The sequence below is a fragment of the Heliangelus exortis genome, chromosome 3 (genome assembly GCF_036169615.1).
Source record: "Heliangelus exortis chromosome 3, bHelExo1.hap1, whole genome shotgun sequence".
Lineage (NCBI taxonomy): Eukaryota > Metazoa > Chordata > Aves > Apodiformes > Trochilidae > Heliangelus > Heliangelus exortis.
Genome location: NC_092424.1, coordinates 93,090,240 through 93,113,172, shown reverse-complemented (window position 1 = coordinate 93,113,172; position 22,933 = coordinate 93,090,240). Strand labels below are relative to the sequence as shown.

Below are 22,933 nucleotides of genomic sequence, written 5' to 3'. Positions count from 1 at the left end.
TGCCTACCTACACCTGCTACACTGTGCCATGTGCCTGGAAACAAGAACAACTGAGTTAGATCCTCTTCAGTGACAGGGGCATTGTTCCTTCTGGACATGCTCAGCTTCTTACAGAGGAAAACTGAGAATACTGGCTTTGGTGGGTAAAAAGACAACTGAGTATGAAGAACAGAGCCATCATGAAGTCTGAAGTGAAATTAAAAAACGAGAAGCTGGCTGAAAACAGCAGGTAGCAAACACATAGTCAAACATCAAAGATAACAGAGACCCTGAGGAGCCTGTGTAGAGTTTTTTGCAACACAAAAGGCCACTAACTTATTTTAAAAACTGCCCACAGAGGGACAAGTAGTATATGGAGAGCAGGAGGGAGACCATTTATAAACACTTTAATGTCTGTTCTCAGGCAATTACTTTGATCTACTTTATTTTGAAAAATTATTTGGTTATGTGCCTGTTTAAAAAATACTGGACTTTTCAGTTTAAAATTCCTTGTCAGCTTTTGGGATAGCATATAGACATATCCACCCCAAAGGTCTGGCAGCCACCTCAAAGGTCTGGCAGCCATTAAGTACTTTCATATTAATTTCAGTATTTCAGTGCTGTGTTAAAAAGAATTCTGTAAGTTGGCATGGTTTCATATGGGTAATGTCATCACTCATGAGCCTTGAGCAAGATTAGTTCTCCTGGGACCTTTAAAGATTTTATGTGCTTCCTCACAAGTGACCTGAATTTCTAGCTGACTCTTTCCAGTCTATTTTTTTCCAAAGAAGCTCCTTCCTCAAACCCAGTTGTCAACAGCAGAAAATTTGCTGTATCAAGGTGTTATGCATTTCCCAGCTCCTTAAACAAAGCCTGAAGTTGCTGGTTCTCTCAGCTGCCTGTGCATCTATAACTGTTTCTGTGCAAGATGCACTCCCAGTTTACTGCTTCTATTGTGATTTATTTATCGAGGACTATCACGAAGTAAGTAACAAAGTAAGAGGAGATCAATTCTGAGAAAAAAAAATATTTAACAAGACAAAGGTTTTAGCATTACAGATATGAGGGTTGGAAGCAGGACTACAACCAAAAATATCATCAAATGACTCTAGCTTGCACAGAGAAATATTCCTTGCACCCTCCAGCTATTCTTATATCTTGGTTAGAGTTCAGATTTGAAAGCTTCTAATGTAGTTTTCATGAGGTAACCCTGCCATACTCAGATTCTAGATGAATGAGTTTCTTCCAGACCTGACTGAACACTTTTAATGAAAATGTACCTTGTTGATACAGTTCATTTTTAAATTCACTTCACCTCATTTAAATTGCTTAAGAGAGACTAGAAGAGGCCTTTTAAGTCTGTAATATTCTTCACTATATGTGCACTAAATAAATATCCAGTACTAAATTTTAACTTTCATACATTTTTTCTTCAGCCAAACAATACTTCCTGTTTTGATATATGTTAGATAGAGGTCTACAGTAGCACTCTTAAAATTCTTTCCTCTTAGAGCACCCTTCCATAAAGTTTAATTTATTTTACTATTTATTAATTTATTTCACTATTCATAAAATTAATTCAGTAAATGTAAGATGAAAGTCTGGGTGAAAAACACATCTTTTCTCAACCACCATAACAATATTTCTCAAGAAGACAGTAGTTCCCTCAAAAAATGCTCTCTCCACTTCACTGCATGCAGCAATAGGACTTAAGTGAGCAGATTATTTTATCCTACAGCTTATTCATTCTCATTTCAAAGGAACATAGCACACAATCCAAAGTAAAGAGCAAATATATAAACAAAAGATTTTGTACATCACTGAATGATTGAAAAATATGGACAGTCATCCTGAAGAACTTCATTGTCAATATTGACATTATATCAACACTTATCAGTCTCTAGTAATTAGACATATTGGATGCTTCACTGAACATTAAAATGCATATCTTGTAAACACTTAGAATTATAAGTTAGTTTTTGGAACTGGGGTAATCATTAGATCCCATTAGCTGTCTAAACAGGAAATTAATTTGCTGATGTAAAGCATGAGACAGGCAACAGCTATATAGTTTTATACACTACATAGTCACATTGCACACCTTTACTTCAGAGATCAAATAGTTAAAATCATTAGAAAAACAGAGTTTAAAGTTTGAAATTGCTAAGACATTGTCTAAAAAATGATCATTACAAAACTGCATTATGAAAATCAGTCTAGTAGGAAAAAGAGAAAGCAAAACAGGGCTATGTGCTATAACCACCATGTTACCTACTCATATATGGAGAACAGTTGCTGTGATATGCCATGCATCTCAAAAATGTTTTGAAAGGTGGAAGTGTTTCAGCTGGAAGCTTGAGTACTGGTCTTTGCCATCAGTATAGATGCATCCAGAACATCAATATGGAAGATAACAAAAGCAATTTTTTTGACTAATATTGCTTAATAAGGAAGTTGATTACATAGGTAGGCTTATTCTAAAGATTAAGGGGAAATACTGCAGATTATCTTTGCTTTGAAAAGCAAACATTTTTAAAATAAGAAATAGAATAGGTACCTGCTTTCCAGACTGCAGTTCCAAGAATTAGAACCAGAGGCCTCAACTAAATTAGGAAAGCGCCCATTCTCTGGCACCAATTTGAAAGCAGGACTCATCTAACATTCATATAGTTAAAGTCTTGTCCACCTCAAAATACCACGGGCTTTTCCTTGTTGCCTTTTGAGAACAGTTTCTGGCTGAAGTGATTTGCAGAAGATACTGCAGAGGAAGATGCTAGCTGGCAAGGGTGAAATAACACAAAGGATTGTGCTTAAACTGTATGAACAACTGCAAGACTGGAGCCAGGACTCAGGAATCTCAAATTTACTGCATCAGATATATCTCAAGTGGCCAGAAACTCTATCATGTAAATTTACAAGGGCTGAACTAGCTTCATGGAACTGGAAGCCTGCATATACAGCTAGTCTCAAGTGTTATTCCAGCACTTAAGACTTATTCGACTCATAAGAGTGTAGCGATGAGTGATTGCATTTGAATTATTTGCTATCACAATATTGACTTTTTTTAACTAATTTAGCTTGTTTTGAATTCTAACCCTCTCCACCATAGTGCTTGCTATAATTGTAGGTTGGAATAATTCTCAGCAGTTTAGTGTACTACTTATATTCTTATCAAAATTATTAATATCAGGCAGTTTTGGATCTAGGCCAGATCACAATAGGATATCTGCAAATTTGAGTTAGAAAAGGAACTAATGCTTGCTAGTTGTTCTTTGCATAAAAGTTCTCAAAATTGTTCACAGCATCACAGAGTAGCACAATGGCTGAAGTAGAAAAGAACCTCTGCAGGTCATTTAACTCAACACCCCTGCTCAAGCAGGATTACCTACATCCAGTTATACAGAAGCATGTATGGATGAAATTTTAGTTCCTCCAAGGATGGAGAAAGAAAAAATACTACAGAAACTTTCTCTCCAAAAAATACAGATTGTTATTGGGCCTTAATATCTTCTCTTTCACCAAGGACTTTAAGAAATATTTTCTAAAAACATTCATCTACCACTTACTAAAGCTTGGTGAAATTTAAATTTCTTAAAACAACTGACTTCATCACAAGTTTGTTGCTGAACTCCTTCATTTTTTAAGAATCATAAACTCTACTATTTCACAGGGACTTTTACAAAATTACCTTTCTTACTGAGGTTGTCTATTGGCTCTTCTCGTTAGTTAGAGTAAAACTGACCACTGAAACAAAAAAAATATAAATATTCCCAATATTCCAAATATAGTGAAAAATTTATGAATCTTTTTCTTCACATTTACACTAATTATAAGGATTATTTATTACTTCAAATTAAAAAGTATAAGGAAGGTTTCTTTTCTCCATTATCCTAGCTAAAACTGATGTGGACTGTCTGAATGATCTTGACACTAGGTCTATGAAGACTACATATTTGTGGATCTAAAAAAATTCTTTTCCAAAATCACATTTAAAGAAATACCCTATTTTATACACTATGAAGAAAGCCTTACCTCTACATTTTTTGTTATTGATAATGCATCATCTAAGGAAAATCACAACATTATTTTTACTGCACAGTCTACCTCATAGAATGAGAGGAGGCAAGGGAAAAAAAAAGAAAAAAACCCAAACACCCAAAAACCACACACACACAAAAAAAGCCCAAACAAAAAAGACCCACCAAGAAATAGAAACAAACCAAACCCCACATAATTAGGGAAGTTGAGATATCAGGGAGATATAAATGAGCATAAAGAAATCTGATCAAAAGAAAAGAGATTAATTATTCTTTATAACATTGGTTATTTTGTCCATAGTTTTACTTCAAAAATATTATGGGAACGTTATTAATTTTTTTGCTTAGATGCATAAGAATTGAAGTACATGGTGTTGTATGCATCACCAAAATGCTGAATTTCAGACATTTAATGTGGGGAATTAACAAGCTGCCTTCACATCTGAAGTACCTTTAAGAGCTCACATTTTTATTAAAGCAGTATTACAGGCAAATTTTAGCCTAAGAGAAGTTTACAGCCATCTCAGTAGCAGTTCGGTATAGCTTATACTGAGCTTTTTATTTTAAGCAAGATTAAGATCCTTCTGCTGCACAGTTTAGTGATATAATCTATCTTCAAAGTTATGACTATAATTGGATGATTTTTAGGACACTTCCAATTAAGATAGTTATTTGAATTTCCAAATAAAATATTCAGGAACTTTTCTTAAAAACTTACAATTAATTGCCTTTTACTCTACAAGTTGAGGAAATATGAAACAAATATTAATTCTGCTGTGATATCTTCTATAGTTAAGCCTGGAAGGGCAATCAAAATATAATTTTAGTCTCCCATGTTCAGGCAGACTACTCAGCTTCTCCATTGGGTCTTTCCACCTATTTTTGTGCTTTGAAAGCACCAACTTAATCTGCTTCGTACTTCCACATTACTCGTTATTGTAACTTCTTTTCCTCTGCCATGTGCACACCTGTCAATACAGAGGAGAGGATCAAAGGATATGTGCCTGATATCAATTACAGAAGAGCTTCAGGAATTTCCAGTGCTAACTAGCATGAGCAGAGAGACTCTGTGACAACTTCCAGTTTCATCACAAGAACATGTACAACATAATGCAACATAAAGACAGTTTTTCTTTTGTGAGCAGCTTAATGTGAGAAGAAACTATAGTGAGGCTGTGACTGACCTAAGGAGCCTTGTGGGGCAAATGCACTGGTATAGGTATGAAATGTTTACCAAGTTTTCTCTGTATAACTTGGGCTGGGACACACCAATTCCAGCTGGTGACAGGTAAAAAGTCTCTTTATATGTTGCATTTTTTTCCTATAGTATGGATGTTCACGGCTAGATTCAGTCTCAGTGTAAAAAGACATCTATCAGACAGGGGTCTTAAAATAAAGCACAAATTTATAAATATTTAAGGGCTGTATTACAAAATGTAACAGCATTTAGATTCAACAGAATAGTGGAAAGTCAGTTTCCACATGTAACTCATGCAGAAACCTAGAGACTGTCCTTTGTCTTCACATGATTTATCAGCCTTCCAGTTTTGGTTTTTTTGGGTTTTTTTTTTGTTTTTTTTGTTTTGTTTTTGTTTTTTTGTTTTTGGTTTGGTTTGGCTTGGTTTGGTTTTTGTTCAGCCACTACTACCATGGCAGCACCTAAGCTAAAAGAATTTATGCCAATATTCCAAGTTATGATGTAGCTATGAAATGTAAGTTCAGGCACTCATTCCAGATGCAATATGACAGCAATATTACTGCAATCAGGTTACATTCCAGAGAAGAACAATTGATAAAAGTAATTGGCTTTGTTTAGCACAACCACATTAAAAACATAATCTAATTTTACTTAGTACTTAAGTGAATTGCTACACTATTATATAAATATCAATGATTTTAATATGTATAATTTTATGTATCTAATCTAAAAGCAAATGCTATTGCAACAATTTGGTACTTCACAAAGAGATATTAATATGCTTTTATTTGCAATTTGTAATCATCATAGGTTAGGCCCAGATCTGTTCAAAGAAAGTAAGAGAAAAGGTGAGAGTAGGGGTGAGGAAGGGGTGGAGAAGGAGAGTGGGGAGGGTGGGAGAAAAAAAACCCAAAACAGATAATAAATCTTTACCCATAAGGGCAAGTTCCTAAAATTACTCTCCATTTCTTTGAACACCTACACATATAAACATTCTGAAAAACATAAAAAATCTCATGAAGAACAAAATTAGAAGTTGCAGAGTTGTCTGTCAGTACAAAATAGAGTGCGCATAATTACTTTTTCTACAGATAAAATTACTGACATTTATTTGTTCAAATTCATCTGCTCATTTTCAAATTGCATATTCTTTTCAAGATTGAATAAAAATCTCTGAGAAAGTCAGACTTACTCTCATAGTGGATAAGAAAACCAACACTAGACCGACTGTTGTCTGTAGTGAACAGCAGATACATGTAATTTCCAGTACTGATAAGGAACTGGGGTGCTTGTGTTCCATGGTATTCTCCAATTAATGGTGACGAGTTCGCTGGTCCATCTCTGACTTCCAAAGTATCATAATTAACTTCAGTTTGAAACCTGAAAAGGAATTGGCAAGTCAGCTGGTAGGTAGAGAAATGATGTTATTTTCTTGAACTGTTAGACATCCAGACTATTTGTAATTGATCAAGAATTATCATATATATTAAAAAATCTCCGTATCTATGGGTCCAATGTATCACTGAGGATAATGACTGGGATGATTTTACAGATCTTTTTTCTTGATTTGTTGTATTTGGTATCATAAAAAATTTATAAGGGTTGTAATAACTTCAGATCAACCATATGACTGGTCTTCAGAAATACATTTAGTGGTGAATATGGTTACAAAATGCATATTGTCTCAAAGAATACTGCATTATGAAGATCTAAGAAATTTCTTGCCCTCAGGCTAAACAACAGTTGGATGTCTTTGGACTATCTTAGGAACATTTCTTTATTTCATTTTTTGTTTGGAAAAGCTTAATTTTTGTATATTTTTTATCCAAATATTTCTATCTAAAATAGTTCCCTAACTTTACTTTAAATAATTATTTTCTCATATTAAGTGGAGGGGTACAAAAATGCTAAAGAGAAATCAAACCCTCATTCGAAATCAGTGACAGTTATAGTAAGCAGAATTCCTTCATTTATCTCAGTGTGTAAAACAAATAGATAATATAGAAAAGAATGGGAAAAAAAAGAGGGTACTAACGATATAGTTCATTTACAAGAACAAATAACTTTAAAATCAACAGCAGAGTCAATGCATGTATCAATCACAAAACCACATCACAATTCTCCAGCCCATAAACAATGTGCGTGCAGTCATCCATTACTAGTTGTTCTAATACCAAAACAGCTCAAATCTGCTCTTTCTGTAGCTAAAACTTCAACTGGTATTTTTCATATCAGATATTTTTCAAGACAGTTTGTGGTTGTATCATATACTCTTGAAAACAGCACCATTTAGACCATGCACACATAAATTTTCCTGTCAACAAGGTTTGTGCTATTACACAGACATCTATGCTGGGCTAAGTATATCTGCCTGCAAACCCAATATTCTTATTTTCCTAAGACGTTAATCTTGCAGAAATGTCTATGTTCTGAGATTTTCTCTTCTTTTCCCACAGGGCTTATTAGTTCAGCTTCTGAGAGCAACAAACTGTGTACCTATGCAAAACAACACTTTTTTCAAAGTGAATGCCCTTAAGCTATCTTGGCAATATGGGACATGGGTTCAGTGTGTCTGAAGATAAGAAACTGTTTGGGTAATTAAAGAAAATTGCAAATTATTAAACATTCAGAAAATGAGAAATATTTGAAACATTTCTTCAAAGTGTAAGTTAGCTTTATACTTTTTTAAATAATGACAGCAGAATGAACAAGTTCCCCAGCCATACCATTATTATTGTACAGACCTTTTAGCACTGGTCTTGTAAAATCATCTTCACATACACATCAGTAACTGTAAGCTCAGATTTAGTGAGTATTTAGTAATCCCTTTGGTTCTTGTCTCATGATTCCATGAAAACTAGAACACATTCATAAACTGTAAAATATTTGTTTGCTTAATTATCAGATCTAGTGACTGCTTGGAAGCTGACTCAGGTCCTGTACATTGTTCCCTCCTCTTCATATGGAAAACTTCACAGATTTATGGTGCTTTCAACCAAGCTGCCAATTTTATTTGGATACTTTGGCTAAAGTCCAGATGACTGCTTTCACTGTTATCTACCCACTCTAACAGTGGCATACAGGGCTTGCAGGCTTGCTAATACATGAAGCATTTTCAGGACCAGTTTCTGGCAGTGAAGCCAGCTAGCGTGGAACGGTCCACATCAATACTACTAAATACATCCCATTGCCTCTCAAACAGGGTGATATTAAAATTTCCTGTTGTGAGTGGTTGCTTATCCACATAAACTCCCGACTACGCTTGATAATTTTGGAGAACAGCAGTTGGCAAGCTCAAGTATGTTAGAGACTATTTCAACAATTTAACTGCACAAACATGCAACCTCATGTGTCTAGAAAGTTTCTCTGGTTCTGTTTAATTTCATAGAATCATAGAATCATAGAATCCTAGAATCCTAGGGGTTGGAAGGGACCTCGAAAGATCATCTAGTCCAACCCCCCCTGCCAGAGCAGGGCCCCCTAGAGTACATCCCCTAGGAACGTGTCCAGGCGGGTTTTGAATGTCTCCAGTGAAGGAGACTCCACAACCCCCCTGGGCAGCCTGTTCCAGGGCTCTGTCACCCTTACAGTAAAAAAATTCTTTCTGATATTCAACTTGAACCTCCTATGCTCCAACTTACACCCATTACCCCTTGTCCTATCACTGGTCACCACTGAGAAAAGCCTAACTCCATCTCCCTGACACTCACCCCTTACATATTTGAAAACATTGATGAGGTCACCCCTCAGTCTCCTTTTCTCCAAACTAAAGAGACCCAGCTCCCTCAGCCTTTCCTCATAAGGGAGATGCTCCACTCCCTTAATCATCTTAGTAGCTCTGCGCTGGACTCTTTCAAGCACTTCCCTGTCCTTCTTGAACTGAGGGGCCCAGAACTGGACACAATACTCCAGGTGCGGCCTCACCAATGCAGAATAGAGGGGGAGGAGAACCTCTCTTGACCTACTAACCACACCCTTTCTAATGCACCCCAGGATGCCATTGGCCTTCTTGGCCACAAGGGCACATTGCTGGCTCATGGTCATCCTCTTGTCTACTAGGACCCCCAGGTCTCTTTCACCTACACTGCTCTCCAGCAGGTCAGCCCCCAACCTATACTGGGACCTCGTGTTGTTCTTCCCCAAATGCAAAACTCTACACTTCCCCTTGTAGAGTTTTTTCCATAAAGAGACAGTCACAATAAAGGACTTGACAATTTTTCAGTACCTTCCCATAAATACAGAGATTATACATTGTTTTATCCTGCATTAGAATGAGGAAAGCAGATAACGTGAGGATGGTTTAAATACTTTATTTGTACTCATAATGAATGGACTCAAGATCAATAATTCAATAGTTCAGTTACTTTGACATTTATATTTGTGAGGGAAATTAATTAGGAATAAAGTATTCTAAACCAGCAGCTGCAGTTTTCTTATCAGAGTGGTATGACAATAATGGGTTGCAAATGCTTGCTGGAAACAGAAAACTTAGAATTACTCCTACAGGAATTGCTACCCATTTTAATGATCTTAACTCCCAGTAGACTCTTGTTAAACTCTGAAATTTATTTCTAGTCCACTTGTCTGTTGTGGACTTGGGAGGGGTGCAGTGGTGGATTTTTTTTTTATTTTTTTTTTTTTTCAATCTTTTCATTGTAACCAAAACAATAAATCAAGATAATTTATATTGGAAATTCTGCATACTTACTGATAGGATTTAATTCAGGTTTATTCTTTGGTTGCTTCCTTTTGTGTTTTTTGAGGATTCTTGTTATTAGTATCATCACTATTGCTATGATTATTTATTTGGATGCTTATTAGCATACATATGTTAGTAAACAGTAGAATATATTCCAAATGAGAATATTAAAAGGATTTCAATAATATGTTATACTGTTCTTCATATATAGTTAAGTATGTTTAGAATCAGGAGTTTTGTCCCTATCCAATGAGTTTTCATCAATATTCAAAATACTGAAAATGTTCCAGACAGAAGTTATCCTTCTAGCTTCTTTCGTTATGGCTTGAACAAATTAGATTTTACTTTTTTTTGTTACCCTTCCAGCATTAACCATAAACTGAAATTCAAAATTATTCAACATAAAATGTTCATAAGGTTACTCAGTTATTTGCTGCTATTTCTGGAAAATTTCTAAGTATTGTGGTAAGGCACACTTGTCTAGCAACATGAAAGCTTCATTAGCTCAAGAGCAAGATATTTTACATCATGAATACCCCATTCCTACAATGTTTCATTCTAGAAGCTGTATCTGTGATAGCAAGTCATACAGCAAAGTATGTAAGGGTTCTATTTTCCCAAAACTAGAGAAAATACTTCACAAAACATTGTACTTGTCAATTAATGGAAAACAAAAATTAATCTTTTTTATTTATTTGATACTGATTTTGCTTACTGATTTGTAACGTGGTAGTATTATATCAAACAGCACTTAGATTCTTTAAGTAATAAAAAGGTTTCCCATCCAATTTTTAATCTGGGTAGCAAAGCCTTCATACTAACAAAAGAAAATAACCCTATTGAAAAAGGAGATGCTTATATTATCTTTAACTTCCCAAAGTACAACACTTCTAATAAATTTAGAAGGTGAAGCTGTCCTGAAGCTGTCCACCAACACCAGTGTGCATAATAGTACAGTGTTTTTCAATTTAAATATTTAGGGGAAGGATACAGAATCTTTCGTCTAATGATGCTGATATAAAGCTAGACTACATGACATTACTGTCTCTGTACTTTAAAAATTTTACATGACTAGAATGTTCAATTTTATACGAGGGTAAACTCCAAGTTCTTGTTTCATTTCATTGCAGTACATTTTACACAAAAAGCTCTAGAATCTATCGATTAAAGATTGGTGTGCATCTAAAATTCAGTAAATTTAGTTCTTAAGCTGGACCATATGTCACAGGAGCCTATGTTTCCAAATAATTTCCTGAGAAATGCTGCAGTTCTACTGTTAATGTCATAGTCAGTCATCCAAACATCTGCAACTTAAGGCAATGCACTTCTGTAGGCACCATCCACACCACTTCCCTCATCCAGTAAGCTGTTCACCCTGTCATAGAAGATCAGGTTAGTCAAAGAGGACCTGCCCTTCATGTACCCATGCTGACTGGGCATGATCACCTGGTTGTTCTGCATGTACCCCATAATAGTATTAAGGATGATCTGCTAATATCTAATCTCAATCTACTCTCTTTCATCTTGAAACTGTCATCCCTTGTCCTATTACTACATGCCCGTGTAAAAAGTTTCCCCCACTTTTCCTACAGCCAACCTTTGCGTACTGGAAGGCTGCTCTAAGGTCTCCCCAGAGCCTTCCCTTCTCCATATGTATCCATGCTTCCACTACTTTCCATAGTGGGCATCCAGTATGCAGTTTCTTAAGAACTGGGCATCCAATATGCAGTTTGAAAAGAACAGTTAAAGTACAAAACTTTTAAATTGCTCAGCCATCTCATCTTTGTATTCATTCAGGATTCCTGAGTGTATTATATGTACAACCATAACTTCCCCATACCATGCAGAGACTCCTGCACTTGCTCCTGTGAAGATCTATACATTTGGTATGCTCTCTAGTTAATCCAGATCCCTCTGTAAGGCCTCTCCACCCTCAAGGGAGTTCACAGGTCCTCTTAGTTTAGTATCATTGGCAAACTTACATAATCTACATTTGACTCCTGCAGTCAGATAATTTATAAAAACACAAAGGATCACTGGCCCTAAAATTGAGCCCTGTGAAACCTCACTGGTGACTGGCTGGCACACACATGTAGCCCAATTTACTGTAACTCTTTGAGCCTGACCCACAAGCCAATAGGAATTTTTTTCACAAATTTTTTTTTTTTTTTTTCTTCTTTCTCTAGGATAATTATGCTATGTTATAGTAAAACTTTACCAGGGACAGTACCATAATAGCAAGCTGTTGAGAGTCCAAATTATATCCCTACTTATGTGCTAGAATACGGATATTTATTGCAAATTATTTAAAACATAAGAAAGACAACATAAGAACAGTTTTAAACTTTATCTGCTGAAGGAGTAGTATTGGGAGTGCTGCATGACAATTTCTTTTTCTGATTAGGGTTCTTAGTATTTTCTTCTTCAGTGTTAAAACCCATATTTATGGTCATACATTACTTGTTTGTTTGACTTAAATGTTCTCACCTGTCAAAAGTGATTTTAATGGAATGTCCTGGTCTCGCTTCAATAACCCATTCACAATTAAGTGAGTCCTTATAATATCCTGGCCACCCTGGTGGTAAGATAACACCACTTGATGCTGTCAAATGTCCACCACATGGTGCTGAAAGAAAAAAATATCATATACTCAAGGAACTTAAAAAAAAATTAATTAAAAAGCATAAAACTGAAGTTAATTTACAATGCAACTAATTCTTCTACATTATGTTATGAATACTTTGTATTATTCAGAATCACAGGACCTGTAGTGTATATTATCATAACTTATTATTCCATACATGTCTTAATTCATAGAGCATGGCATTTGATTCTTCCAACTCTCCTTATGTTGAAAAGTACTTTATTTCCTTACAAAAATAATGTATACTAATTTTTAGATCTAGCATGATTTCACTTTCATGTGGAAATATCAGACAAATTGTCCCAAGTAATAGATAATTCTTTTCATTGTAATATGCTAATATCTTCTTGAGTAATCATTCAGCTCAGCAGAACTGATGTAAAAATTCCACCGAATCACAGACCAGTTGAAGTTGGAAGGGACCTCTAGAAATTACATAGTCCATTCTCTGCTCAATACAGCAGATTGCACAGACAAGCCCCTAGTTGAAACTTTTGCCATTAACCACAACCCCATGAACCCAACAGTTCAGTCATTTCTCAGTCCACCTCACTGTTCACTTCTCTAGCCCACACTTCATCAGTTTATGTATGAGAATCTTACATGATGCAGTGTGAAACTCCTTACTAAAACTGAGCTAAAATGTGCATGACTCTCCCCTCCTCCATCAGGCCAGTCATCTCACTGGAGAAGACTATCAAGTTGGTCAGGCTTGATTTCCACTTCATAAATCCATGCTAACTGCTCCAAGTCACCACCTTGCTCCTCATTATTTGGAAATGGTTTCAAGGAATATTGCTGCATCACCTTTCCTAGCAATCAAGGTGAGACCTGTAGTTCCTTGAATCTTCCTCCTTTCATTTCTTGAAGATATGAATTTCTTTTCTTCTAGTCATCATGAAGGGTTAAGTGAACTTCCAAAGATGATTGAGAGTGGTCTTGCACTGTCACTGGCTGGCTTCTTCAGCATTCTTGGGTGCATCCCATCAGGACCATTCCTGTATGTCAAATTTGTTTAAATGTTCTCTAACTTGATCCTCCTCCACAAAAATGAAAGGAAGTATTGTAACAGGGCTATGAAAGTAACGGGGCTAGACAGGGAGCGTTTTTCAGAGCAGGATAAGAGGACTTTGGTGCAGGACTGACAAAAATTTGGGGAAACACGAGCTCCTTAAAAAATAAGGATGTCATAGCACAGATCTTTGAGATGTTATATCTTACCAAAGGCTGTGGAGCACTCTAAAACAGGATGGCTTTCAACAACAGGCAAGTTTATCTTAATATCATTTGTATTACCCTCAAGTAGTGAGTAGTATCATTAACAGCAAACTCCATACTGCAGTGTAGGAAATCTTGTCACATTTCTTCTTCCTTGAAGTAGTGACAAGAAAATCCCTTATGCAGTATGGAAATTAATATTAACATGAATTGTGAGTATTAAGCTAATATCAATAGTTTTGATTGAATGTTTTTAACAGAAAAAAAAATATTTCCTGTATTTCAAACAAAAGAGAGATTAAATCCTAAGCATAGCTCACCTTAGTCTGTTTATTCACCTTGGCAACAAAAAAAGCAGACAAATCTGGAATTTCAGGAGGAATATATGGAATATTAAACATAGCTCTGATTCTCATTACATTTCTCAGAACAAAAATGTACTGCGGGTTAATACGTTACCTACGGAAATTGAGGTATATTTTTGTTTTGAGAAAATTAAAGGTGAATATTTTTAAAGAGGACTTTTAAACAGAATGTTTACTTCATTTTTCTATGTTGTAGATAATTATGTTCTTCAGTGTGCTACAGCCAATATTTTTTTAACGGCTATAACTCACAATTCACTGACAATCACAACTTGAAAGAAGAGCAACCAGTTTTTTAGAGTGTGAATTTATTCCAAGAATATAAAAGCAAGCTGTCTTGTTTCTATTCCCTCTCTTATTGGATTAGAAGAGTGTTAAAATAAGATGAACTAATAACTTTAGCTAAAGCAGTCATATATTTGTGTGAAATGTAATAAGTAAGCTAAATTTACATGGTGCCATTATTCAAACTGTAGGAGCAAAGTAAAGATTGTGCTCTTACCTTCACAACGTGGGACAGTAGAGCTCCACACTACATTTCCATCTTGCATAATACATGTTATGGATTCAGAGCCTTGGGTCTTCACAAAGCCATCATCACAGTGAAAGGAAACAGAACTTCCCAAGAGGAATCTGTCACCAAAACGCCTCCCATTTATAGGGATGCCTGGATCATGGCACTCATTCTGACCAAAGGCTGATAAAAACAAGGATCAACATCATCATAATCATAAAAATAAAAACAATAATAAATAATACAACAACAATAACACCCACAGCCACCCCTCTAAAAGTGGTAAATTTGATTAGTAACAAGATTTCAATATAACTGAAAGTATAGAAAACTCAATTAAAATCCAGCATTAAATCTGATTACCTTCACTAACTAAAATTACAGAGGTTTTTAGTTATGTGTGGCTTAGATAAACAAGAACACCTAAATTTCCTTTTGGACAAAATCTATTTAGTTTGCCTCTAACATAACAAGTAGTGTGGTTTCATATTGCAGCTAATTTGGCAGAAATACCTACTACTGCTAAAAAAGATGTGTGCAAGTAAGGGGACCCAACTGAAGGAAAACCTGTGAGTGCTTGCTTCTTGGGTGTCCTGTGAAGCAAAGGTGTGTATGCAAATCTTGTCAGGGCAGGATGAGTATGTATTAAAGTGGAAATTTATATGTGCTATGATAAAAAAGGTAGGACAAGGAGACACCAAATGCAGTCACAGTACCAAACTTGTCAGAGTTCAAGGAGTGTCTGGATGATGCTTGGTTTTCAGCAGTCCTGCAGGAAGCAGGGAACAGGATTTGATCATTCTAAAGGGTCTCTTCCAACTTGAGACATTCTCTGAGTCTAAGATTTAATAAGTATCTACACATTATGGTTTATCTGTTGAATTGCTGATATTTATACTCAATCTACAGTTCATTGATTGTCAGTCACGTTTTATTAATAAATCAATAAACTGCTTTGATACTGATATTTGAACTGCAAGTGAAGCACTTTTTCCTGGCAACACACAGGTCAGAAGTTCTAGTACTTTGGCTGAATTGATACTAAGCATTTCCTATGAACACAACAAATTCATCAGCTGGGGACACCCATTTGTCACACCAGTTTCCCACTGTGGAGCCTCTGATATAATTCTAGAACATAAGGTGTGCATCAAACTCAGTGGTAACATCTATTCCAATAAGAAAAGTGTGGTAGAAGGCTCTTTTGCTTAATACCTAGGTGATCAGGACTCAGGGAGTTTGATCCATGAGTATTCTATTCCTTCCTGCATAATTCTCCAGCTTCAAATAGAAATAGTGAAAATTGCCCTTATTACAGTTAGTCTTTACTTTGGTAATCCAGGAAATATAAAAAGGGATCTGAATGATCAGAGAGCTTTGGTTGGAACTCAGGAAAAAGCAGGTATTTCATGGCCTTTGACATAAGTGACAGTCAACTCAGGAGGACAACAAAGGTGTTGTTAGGCTATGCAGGGAGAAAATTAGGAGAGCCAAAGCAAACTAGAACTTCTGACCTTCATGTTTGGGATCTAAGCTTAACATTTTTGAGAATTTATTCCTGTTGGTTCAATCAAGAAGTATAACACATTACTTGCACTGGATGCTTTCATCTGAATGATCTAGATTTTAGTTACATGCTCCGCATTTATCCAGTGTGAATGAAAAAAGCCCTTAAATAATGAATGGAATTCCTCAGTACAGTTAAAATAAATAGATTATAAAGATTCAGATACAATAATGAATACCACAAAGACAGATGAAAGCAGTGCAATTATACAAGCATCACAATTTACTTCTGAATTATAAATAAAAACATATTCTATTTTTTAGTATTATCAAGGAAGACAGCTTGGTTTTAAGATTTGGCATAAAATAAAAGCAGTTCTTACTTGTGTAAGTGATATTAAATCCTCTTCCAGTGGTAGAGTGATCCGACTGAAATTCAAGTCTTACTATGTGCCCACTGCTGGCCAACTGAGAAGGAACCTCATTACCAGAAAAAGTGCCCAGAGGTGGTAAATCTGAAATCCCATCATCTTTCACTGTAAGGTAGTCAAACTGAGGTTCTACATCAAAGTCATTGAAAATCAGATGGATTCTGCTTCCCGGCTCTGAGATAATTAACCAAACACAGTTCATATTGTTCCCATACTCCTCAGGATAATTTGGAGAAAGAATAATTCCAGATGGAGTGGTGAAGTTGAAGAAACACGAGACTAAAGAAAAGAATAATAGATTAAAAAAAAAAAGTAGCCATAAGTATTATAAATGCTTGGTTTTGTATTTTCTGTTCTTGTGGGAAAGGATGCTTTTGAAGCCTAGATATAGAATATAAGCAATGTATAAGCAATCTGGAAACATTTGAAATTCTCAGAACATTTCTCCAATGGAACATGTCAATTTTGCATCTTTTTTTTCCCCAGGTGAGGCTAAATGACTACACGAGGACCTGGAAGAGATTATTAAAACCATGTAGAGAGTGCCGAGGAAAGCAAAAGTAATGCCTGATGTGTCAGAATTTGGAAAATTTAGCATGTTTGTTCTGAAATGGAAATGAAGCCTCCAAATTTGAGTATTTTTTTTCTAAAGGGAATATGTGGGAAAATTTGGCAATAAAGAACAAAAGAAAAAAAAACAAAAAAACCCCAACAAGCACCAGGGCCAGTTTGCTACAAAAAGTTCATGCTGATGCAAAAAACAGTAGAAATACAGTACAAACTTCTTTTACCTCTAGTTTTCCTTTGATAGCACAAGACAAATAAACAAAAATGATTCATAGCTCTGACCCTTTTTCACTTCTTTGTGCCAATTATCATCAAGGCAATTTCTAAGTGGTTTCAGAGTCATGAGCTTGTGGCCAATGAGATGTAACAATACATTCAGAAAGAAGAAGGCTCTCTGCATTTAAATTAATATAAAGCATAACAAAGACGTGGCTCTTCAGATTTGTCAAACTGAACTCAGTGTTCCTAATAGACATTCCAAATTTAGGTCCCATTATCTTTCACAGGCCATGTTGTCATCACATAGTGGAGCACAGAAAAATATTCCACACCATTGCCAACATAAGCTGGTATATATACACCTTGCAATGTAACTTCTGTCTTCAAAGGGAACTGCAGCAGCAGTGCCTCTATGCCAAGGCCTTATGTGTGGAGAAACAGTTCAGCACTGCATGAGCATATAGAGACTTCTTACAGTCCAGAGCAAGTTACTCAGCTTGGTAAATCTGTACCAAGACACTTGCAAAGTACATATATGCCCAGGGAGATCTAGACACCTCACTAAGATTGTTTTGAAAATAGAGTCTTGAATTGTTAGACTCCATAAAGAAAAGGTAATGTGGTCTGGAGAACTTAAGTGCCTAATATAACTGTGTACAAGACAGATTTCCTGTATTTTATCAAAAACCAAACCAAACCAAAACAAGCGAAGAAAATTCCTCTCAATTTAAATCCATCTACAAGCTTACCTACAAACATATTTTATCATTTAAAACAAAATTCACAACTAGTGATCTTACCTACGCTTTTCCCATGTTGGATATCCTTAAATTTCTTATTTAATTTTCATACTTTATTGGGATATTAGAAAAAAAAAACAAGAGTCTTTTCTTATGCAAATCTGCAGACTGCTTTGCACTGCCAGAATCAACCTGTATGTGCCACTTATGTGCTATTAGGACTTGCTAATTTAGAGTCTAATTCAACATACATTTACATTAAGTGTTAAATATTCAATTAAATATAAAATAAGTGAAAAGAACATTCTAAAACAGTCCTACATGATGTTCACCATAAATGAGCAACTACTGAGCAAGCTAAAAGAAACCACTTGCCTGAAAGTCTTCCAAGATCTTTTGCAATGTTATCATTCTGGCTAGTCACAAATGCTAAGAAAAGCAAGAGGCTACAAAAATATTACAGGGAAAAATTATAAATAATTCTTACAAACACAGCTGGGTTTGTTGCCAGACCACTGGTTGTTTTGTTGACATGTAATTGTTCTTTCTCCGACTAGTTCAAAAGCTGCTTGACATTCAAAGGTAAGTGTATCCCCATGCAGAAAACTGCTACCAGTCCTTTTCCCATATGATGGAACTCCAGGGTCTCCACAACCTCCTTTCTCAATTTCTGAACACACAAAAAAATCAAACACATAAAAGTAAGTAAAATACATAATAATAACAAAAATATAATTGCAAGCAGTTTATATGTCAGTATCAGAAATCACTTTAAAAATACTTGGAATTGTGATTGCGCCTTAAACTAATATTTACATCAGAAAGTGAAGGAGAAGTAAATGCTGTAAAAATTCTAAGACAAATTAGGGCCTATAATCTTTTCACAAACTAAATGCATCATATCCTACATGACAATGTGGGGAGATACAGCAAATCAGGACATAAGTTTTAAATGCATTTTAAATGTTTATCTCCTCTGCTCATAGCAGAGCTATATCTAATCCAGCACGTGAGAATGATCAAAACAAACTGTCTCAGGCAGGAGTGTTGGGAAGCAAACTGTCTGCAAGGTCTTGAGATGGTTTTGTTGAAGATTTATGCCCTAAAAACAAGTAACATGTTTTGGGTTTTTTTTCCATAGTCTACAGTGGAGGCACCAAAATAACTTTAATTACTTTAGTAGACAATATCAATACCAAAATTTCAGATCAATTACTATTTTACCAATTAATTTTACAGTGAGGCACAGATTTTTTTGTTTTCACACACAAAATAAAAAAGAACACAGCTTAGATACTTTAACAACTTCCCATGCACTTTTTCAGTTCGTCTCTCCTTCCTCTTGTATTGCAAATCAATAATGCATGTATTAGACAATTTCCTTTGAAGACATCTAAAAAAATAATAGAACCCCAAACAGCTGTATCTTAGCTGACTGAATTTCTCATCAATAGACTAACTGCATGTCTGTGATGTTTTTCATGACAAAATTTCTCTTTCCCATAAGAAGATATAAACTTTTAGTAGTCACCTCAGTTATAATGTCTGAATTTTAAGATTTTCTTCTTAAAGTATCATAAAATATAAATACATGTAAACACAGGAATAGTAACAGCTTCCTGTCCCATATATTAATGACAGACCAAAACTTAGGGAAGACAGAAAAGGTCAAAAACAGTGTTTTGCATTTACAGGTAAAATATTTGTTTACAACTTGATCTAGAGTAGTACTGACATGTAATGATTCCTGAAATTTTTCTGTCCTCTGGGATTTAACAAAGCTTTTTCTGTCCTTTTTTCTGACACCTGCCTGACTTCAATTTAGTTTATCAGAGAACAAATTTTTCACTATCTAAACCCATTTGAGGTGCATTGTACGTAAAACTGCAACACATGCACCAATAATTCTGCTTCATAAATTGCAAAAAGTATATATATCTGTTGGCTAAAAACAGAAGGTTCTTCTGACCAAGTCAGTTGGAGATATGTTGAGCTCTTAAAGAAATCCTACGGGATAGAAAAGGTTCTCAAAATGACAAACAAAAATTAAAGCTATGCTAACCTATCTGAAGTGTGGCAATAAAATGACTATTCCTTTGGGATTTTTTCTGTGTACTTATTCAATGTTGGACTTCTTTTGATCTGAGACCCATTAACTTCATTAAGTTGGCAAGCATGAGCTTCCTCTAGTTACCAAAATAACAACACTGAGCTTATTCAAATGTTTCTGGCTTTCATGTCCTTTCTGCAGCCTTAGGAAACTGTCTTGTTTGTAAACTAGACAAATCTACTCATCTTCAGGGAATTCTTTAAAAAAAAAAAATCTAAAGATTAAAAATCTTTAATGTTTGAAGAGGAACAAGATTAGATTTCTGATGAGAAGATATTATCCCTCTGAATTTAATCAAAGATGTTTCTCTTGTGTTTACTTCAAAAGGAAGAAATATGGCAATTCTGAAGTGATATTAAGTGTCTAAATAAGTATTATGACTACTGCTTGAAAGGTGTCACACTGCAATTTTAGTGTTTTTGATGAAAAGGCTTTGCATTACTTTGACCCAGGTAACTGAAATATGTAATAAAATACTTCACAGATAACATTATTTGGTACTCTTGAGTTGATCAGTCATGGTGGTAAATCACCCTTTTTTACCCCTTGTTACTAGGTTATGAATAAGCTGTTAAAATTAAATTCTTAATGCCACCAGTTTTTCATCCACACTATCCAATATTCTGGCTTAGACAATTAGTGACTTGTAATCAAATAACTACATCAATAGCTAGATACAAGTTTTACCAGTAAAGTATTAATAATATCCTCAAACTTCCTTAATTCAGAAGTATAAATGTAATCTAGATTAAATCTTTTAAACAGATTTGGGTTACACAATAATCTCTTGATTCAAAGAGGAGATGCATCAATAAACTTCAGGTCTCTCAGAAAGCTGAAGTCAATTACCTCTAAAACCTAAAATCATGGATTCAACAATGCTTCATAATTATAATCTTAGCCATAGCCAAGGTCGTTTAGGGAAACCTGAGAGCTGACACCTTTATGTTTAACACAAGCTTTTATATGACATGTCACAGAAATTCATTTTTTAAATACAAGAAAACGGGACCATTTAGTTTACTTTGTCTTATTCCTTATGCCTCCCAGTATTAAGTCACAATACAGGAGAGAGTGAAATCTGACAATTATAGAAAATTTCCTTAAATTTAGAAGAGAGACATAAAGAATACTGTTATTTAGTACAAACTGTTATGACAAATACTGTGTATTAATTATGCCAATTATTATACTATTTATTATGTATCATAAAGCTTTAATCTGATCTTTCCATTGATCTCAGTAGTAAAACCTATCTGGACCATTAGCACATGATTACTTTCTATATTCTATCTATTATTAGAATTCAAATTTCAGTCCCAGATACTGTCAATATAATTCAGCTTTATGAGAGGGAAGTAACATATATAAACAAAAGTCTGCAACTGTAATGTGATATTAAGCAAGTATGTCAAAGTCCACCATTTTTGTTGGGAGGGTGAATTATAAATAAAAAAAATTACAAATTACAGACATTACTTCTACCTACACATTTGCTCTTCCCTGCCTCCACGCCACTGTGACTTCAATGCCACTATTAAATTATATAGTAAATATTTAAAAACTTAAGCACTTCTTCAGTTGCAGGAACACAGACTTTAGGGCTTCAGCATAGGAAAAAAAAGAAAACAGAATCAGCAATGGTTTTACAATTCCTGTGTAGATTTACAGATTACAGTTGTAAAAGATTTGCAGGAGTAACTTAAGATGGAGGAGAGAATTCAGCTAGGTATCCCAAAATAATACTGCATTCCTCTGAAGACTGATTTTTCTTGCTTTACTGTAAACCATGGTGGTCTATAAAAATTACCCAACTGCAAAATTACACACAATCTTACAGTACTGTAAGGCAATTGTTTCAGGTTAGGAGAAAGAACCAGACATTATTGAAGGTCCTTTCTCTTCCATAGAAAATACTGGTTTTAAAATATACAAAGAGCTGTCAGTATAAATACGTAAGGAAGGATAAAATGTTCAGCCTTCTTTGAAAGGCATGCATAACATTGACATCTTATCTCAACAAGATGTTGAAACCCTTATATATTATATGCTTAGGATTGCAGAAGAAGAATAAGTAAAAGGATGGTATTATATATATATGAGTCTTTCAAAAGAACATATGAACATATACTAAAAGTGAAAATGATAAATCAAAAATAATAGAAAAAATATTTCACAAAGCACATAACTGGACTGTAAAAGTGGCTATTAAAGACACAGTGATGTGGGCCTAACTAAAACCAGGGTGGTCTTACATGATAATTTTATAGAGGATCAAAATTTTATCATTATTCCAGTAAATTCTTTTTAAGAAATTTATAGTACAATTTATTATCAGTCTCCAACTATAAAAAGAGAAGGCTTCTTTCACAGGTCATATAGTTCTCAGCTGCATTCTAAGAGATGTCTCACAACTTCTCTGAAACATTTTGTCCTTGGTTTTACCAATAAGGCCACAGATCATTTCCAGTAGATTAATTTTTGTTGCTTCTATCTTATTTCATTCTGTATCAATATTAAAAAACAAATATGACCTTAGAATCAGATAGATGGAAAACTAACAGAAAGTTTACAGAAGTCTATTTAAGCTAAAATATTCTGTAGAATGGAAATTAGCAGGAAGTGCTGAACAATGAAGAACCACCCATGGTAGGGCGAGATCAGCTTCAAAACCATCTAGGGGACCTGAAGGCACAAGTCCATGGG

The 22,933-nt window shown here is 35.0% G+C and overlaps 1 protein-coding gene across 1 annotated transcript in view; it reads right to left on the bottom strand.

Annotated features, from left to right (window-relative positions):
• Positions 1-22,933, bottom strand: part of CSMD1 (CUB and Sushi multiple domains 1) — a 956,173-nt gene that overhangs the window by 207,610 nt on the left and 725,630 nt on the right. Inside the window, exons 13-17 of the mRNA XM_071741767.1 lie at positions 18,605-18,787; positions 16,544-16,870; positions 14,643-14,837; positions 12,401-12,539; positions 6,407-6,594 (exon numbers count right to left, since the gene is read on the bottom strand). Of these exons, the coding sequence (XP_071597868.1) occupies positions 6,407-6,594; positions 12,401-12,539; positions 14,643-14,837; positions 16,544-16,870; positions 18,605-18,787 (1,032 nt within the window). The remainder of the gene's footprint in view (positions 1-6,406; positions 6,595-12,400; positions 12,540-14,642; positions 14,838-16,543; positions 16,871-18,604; positions 18,788-22,933) is intronic.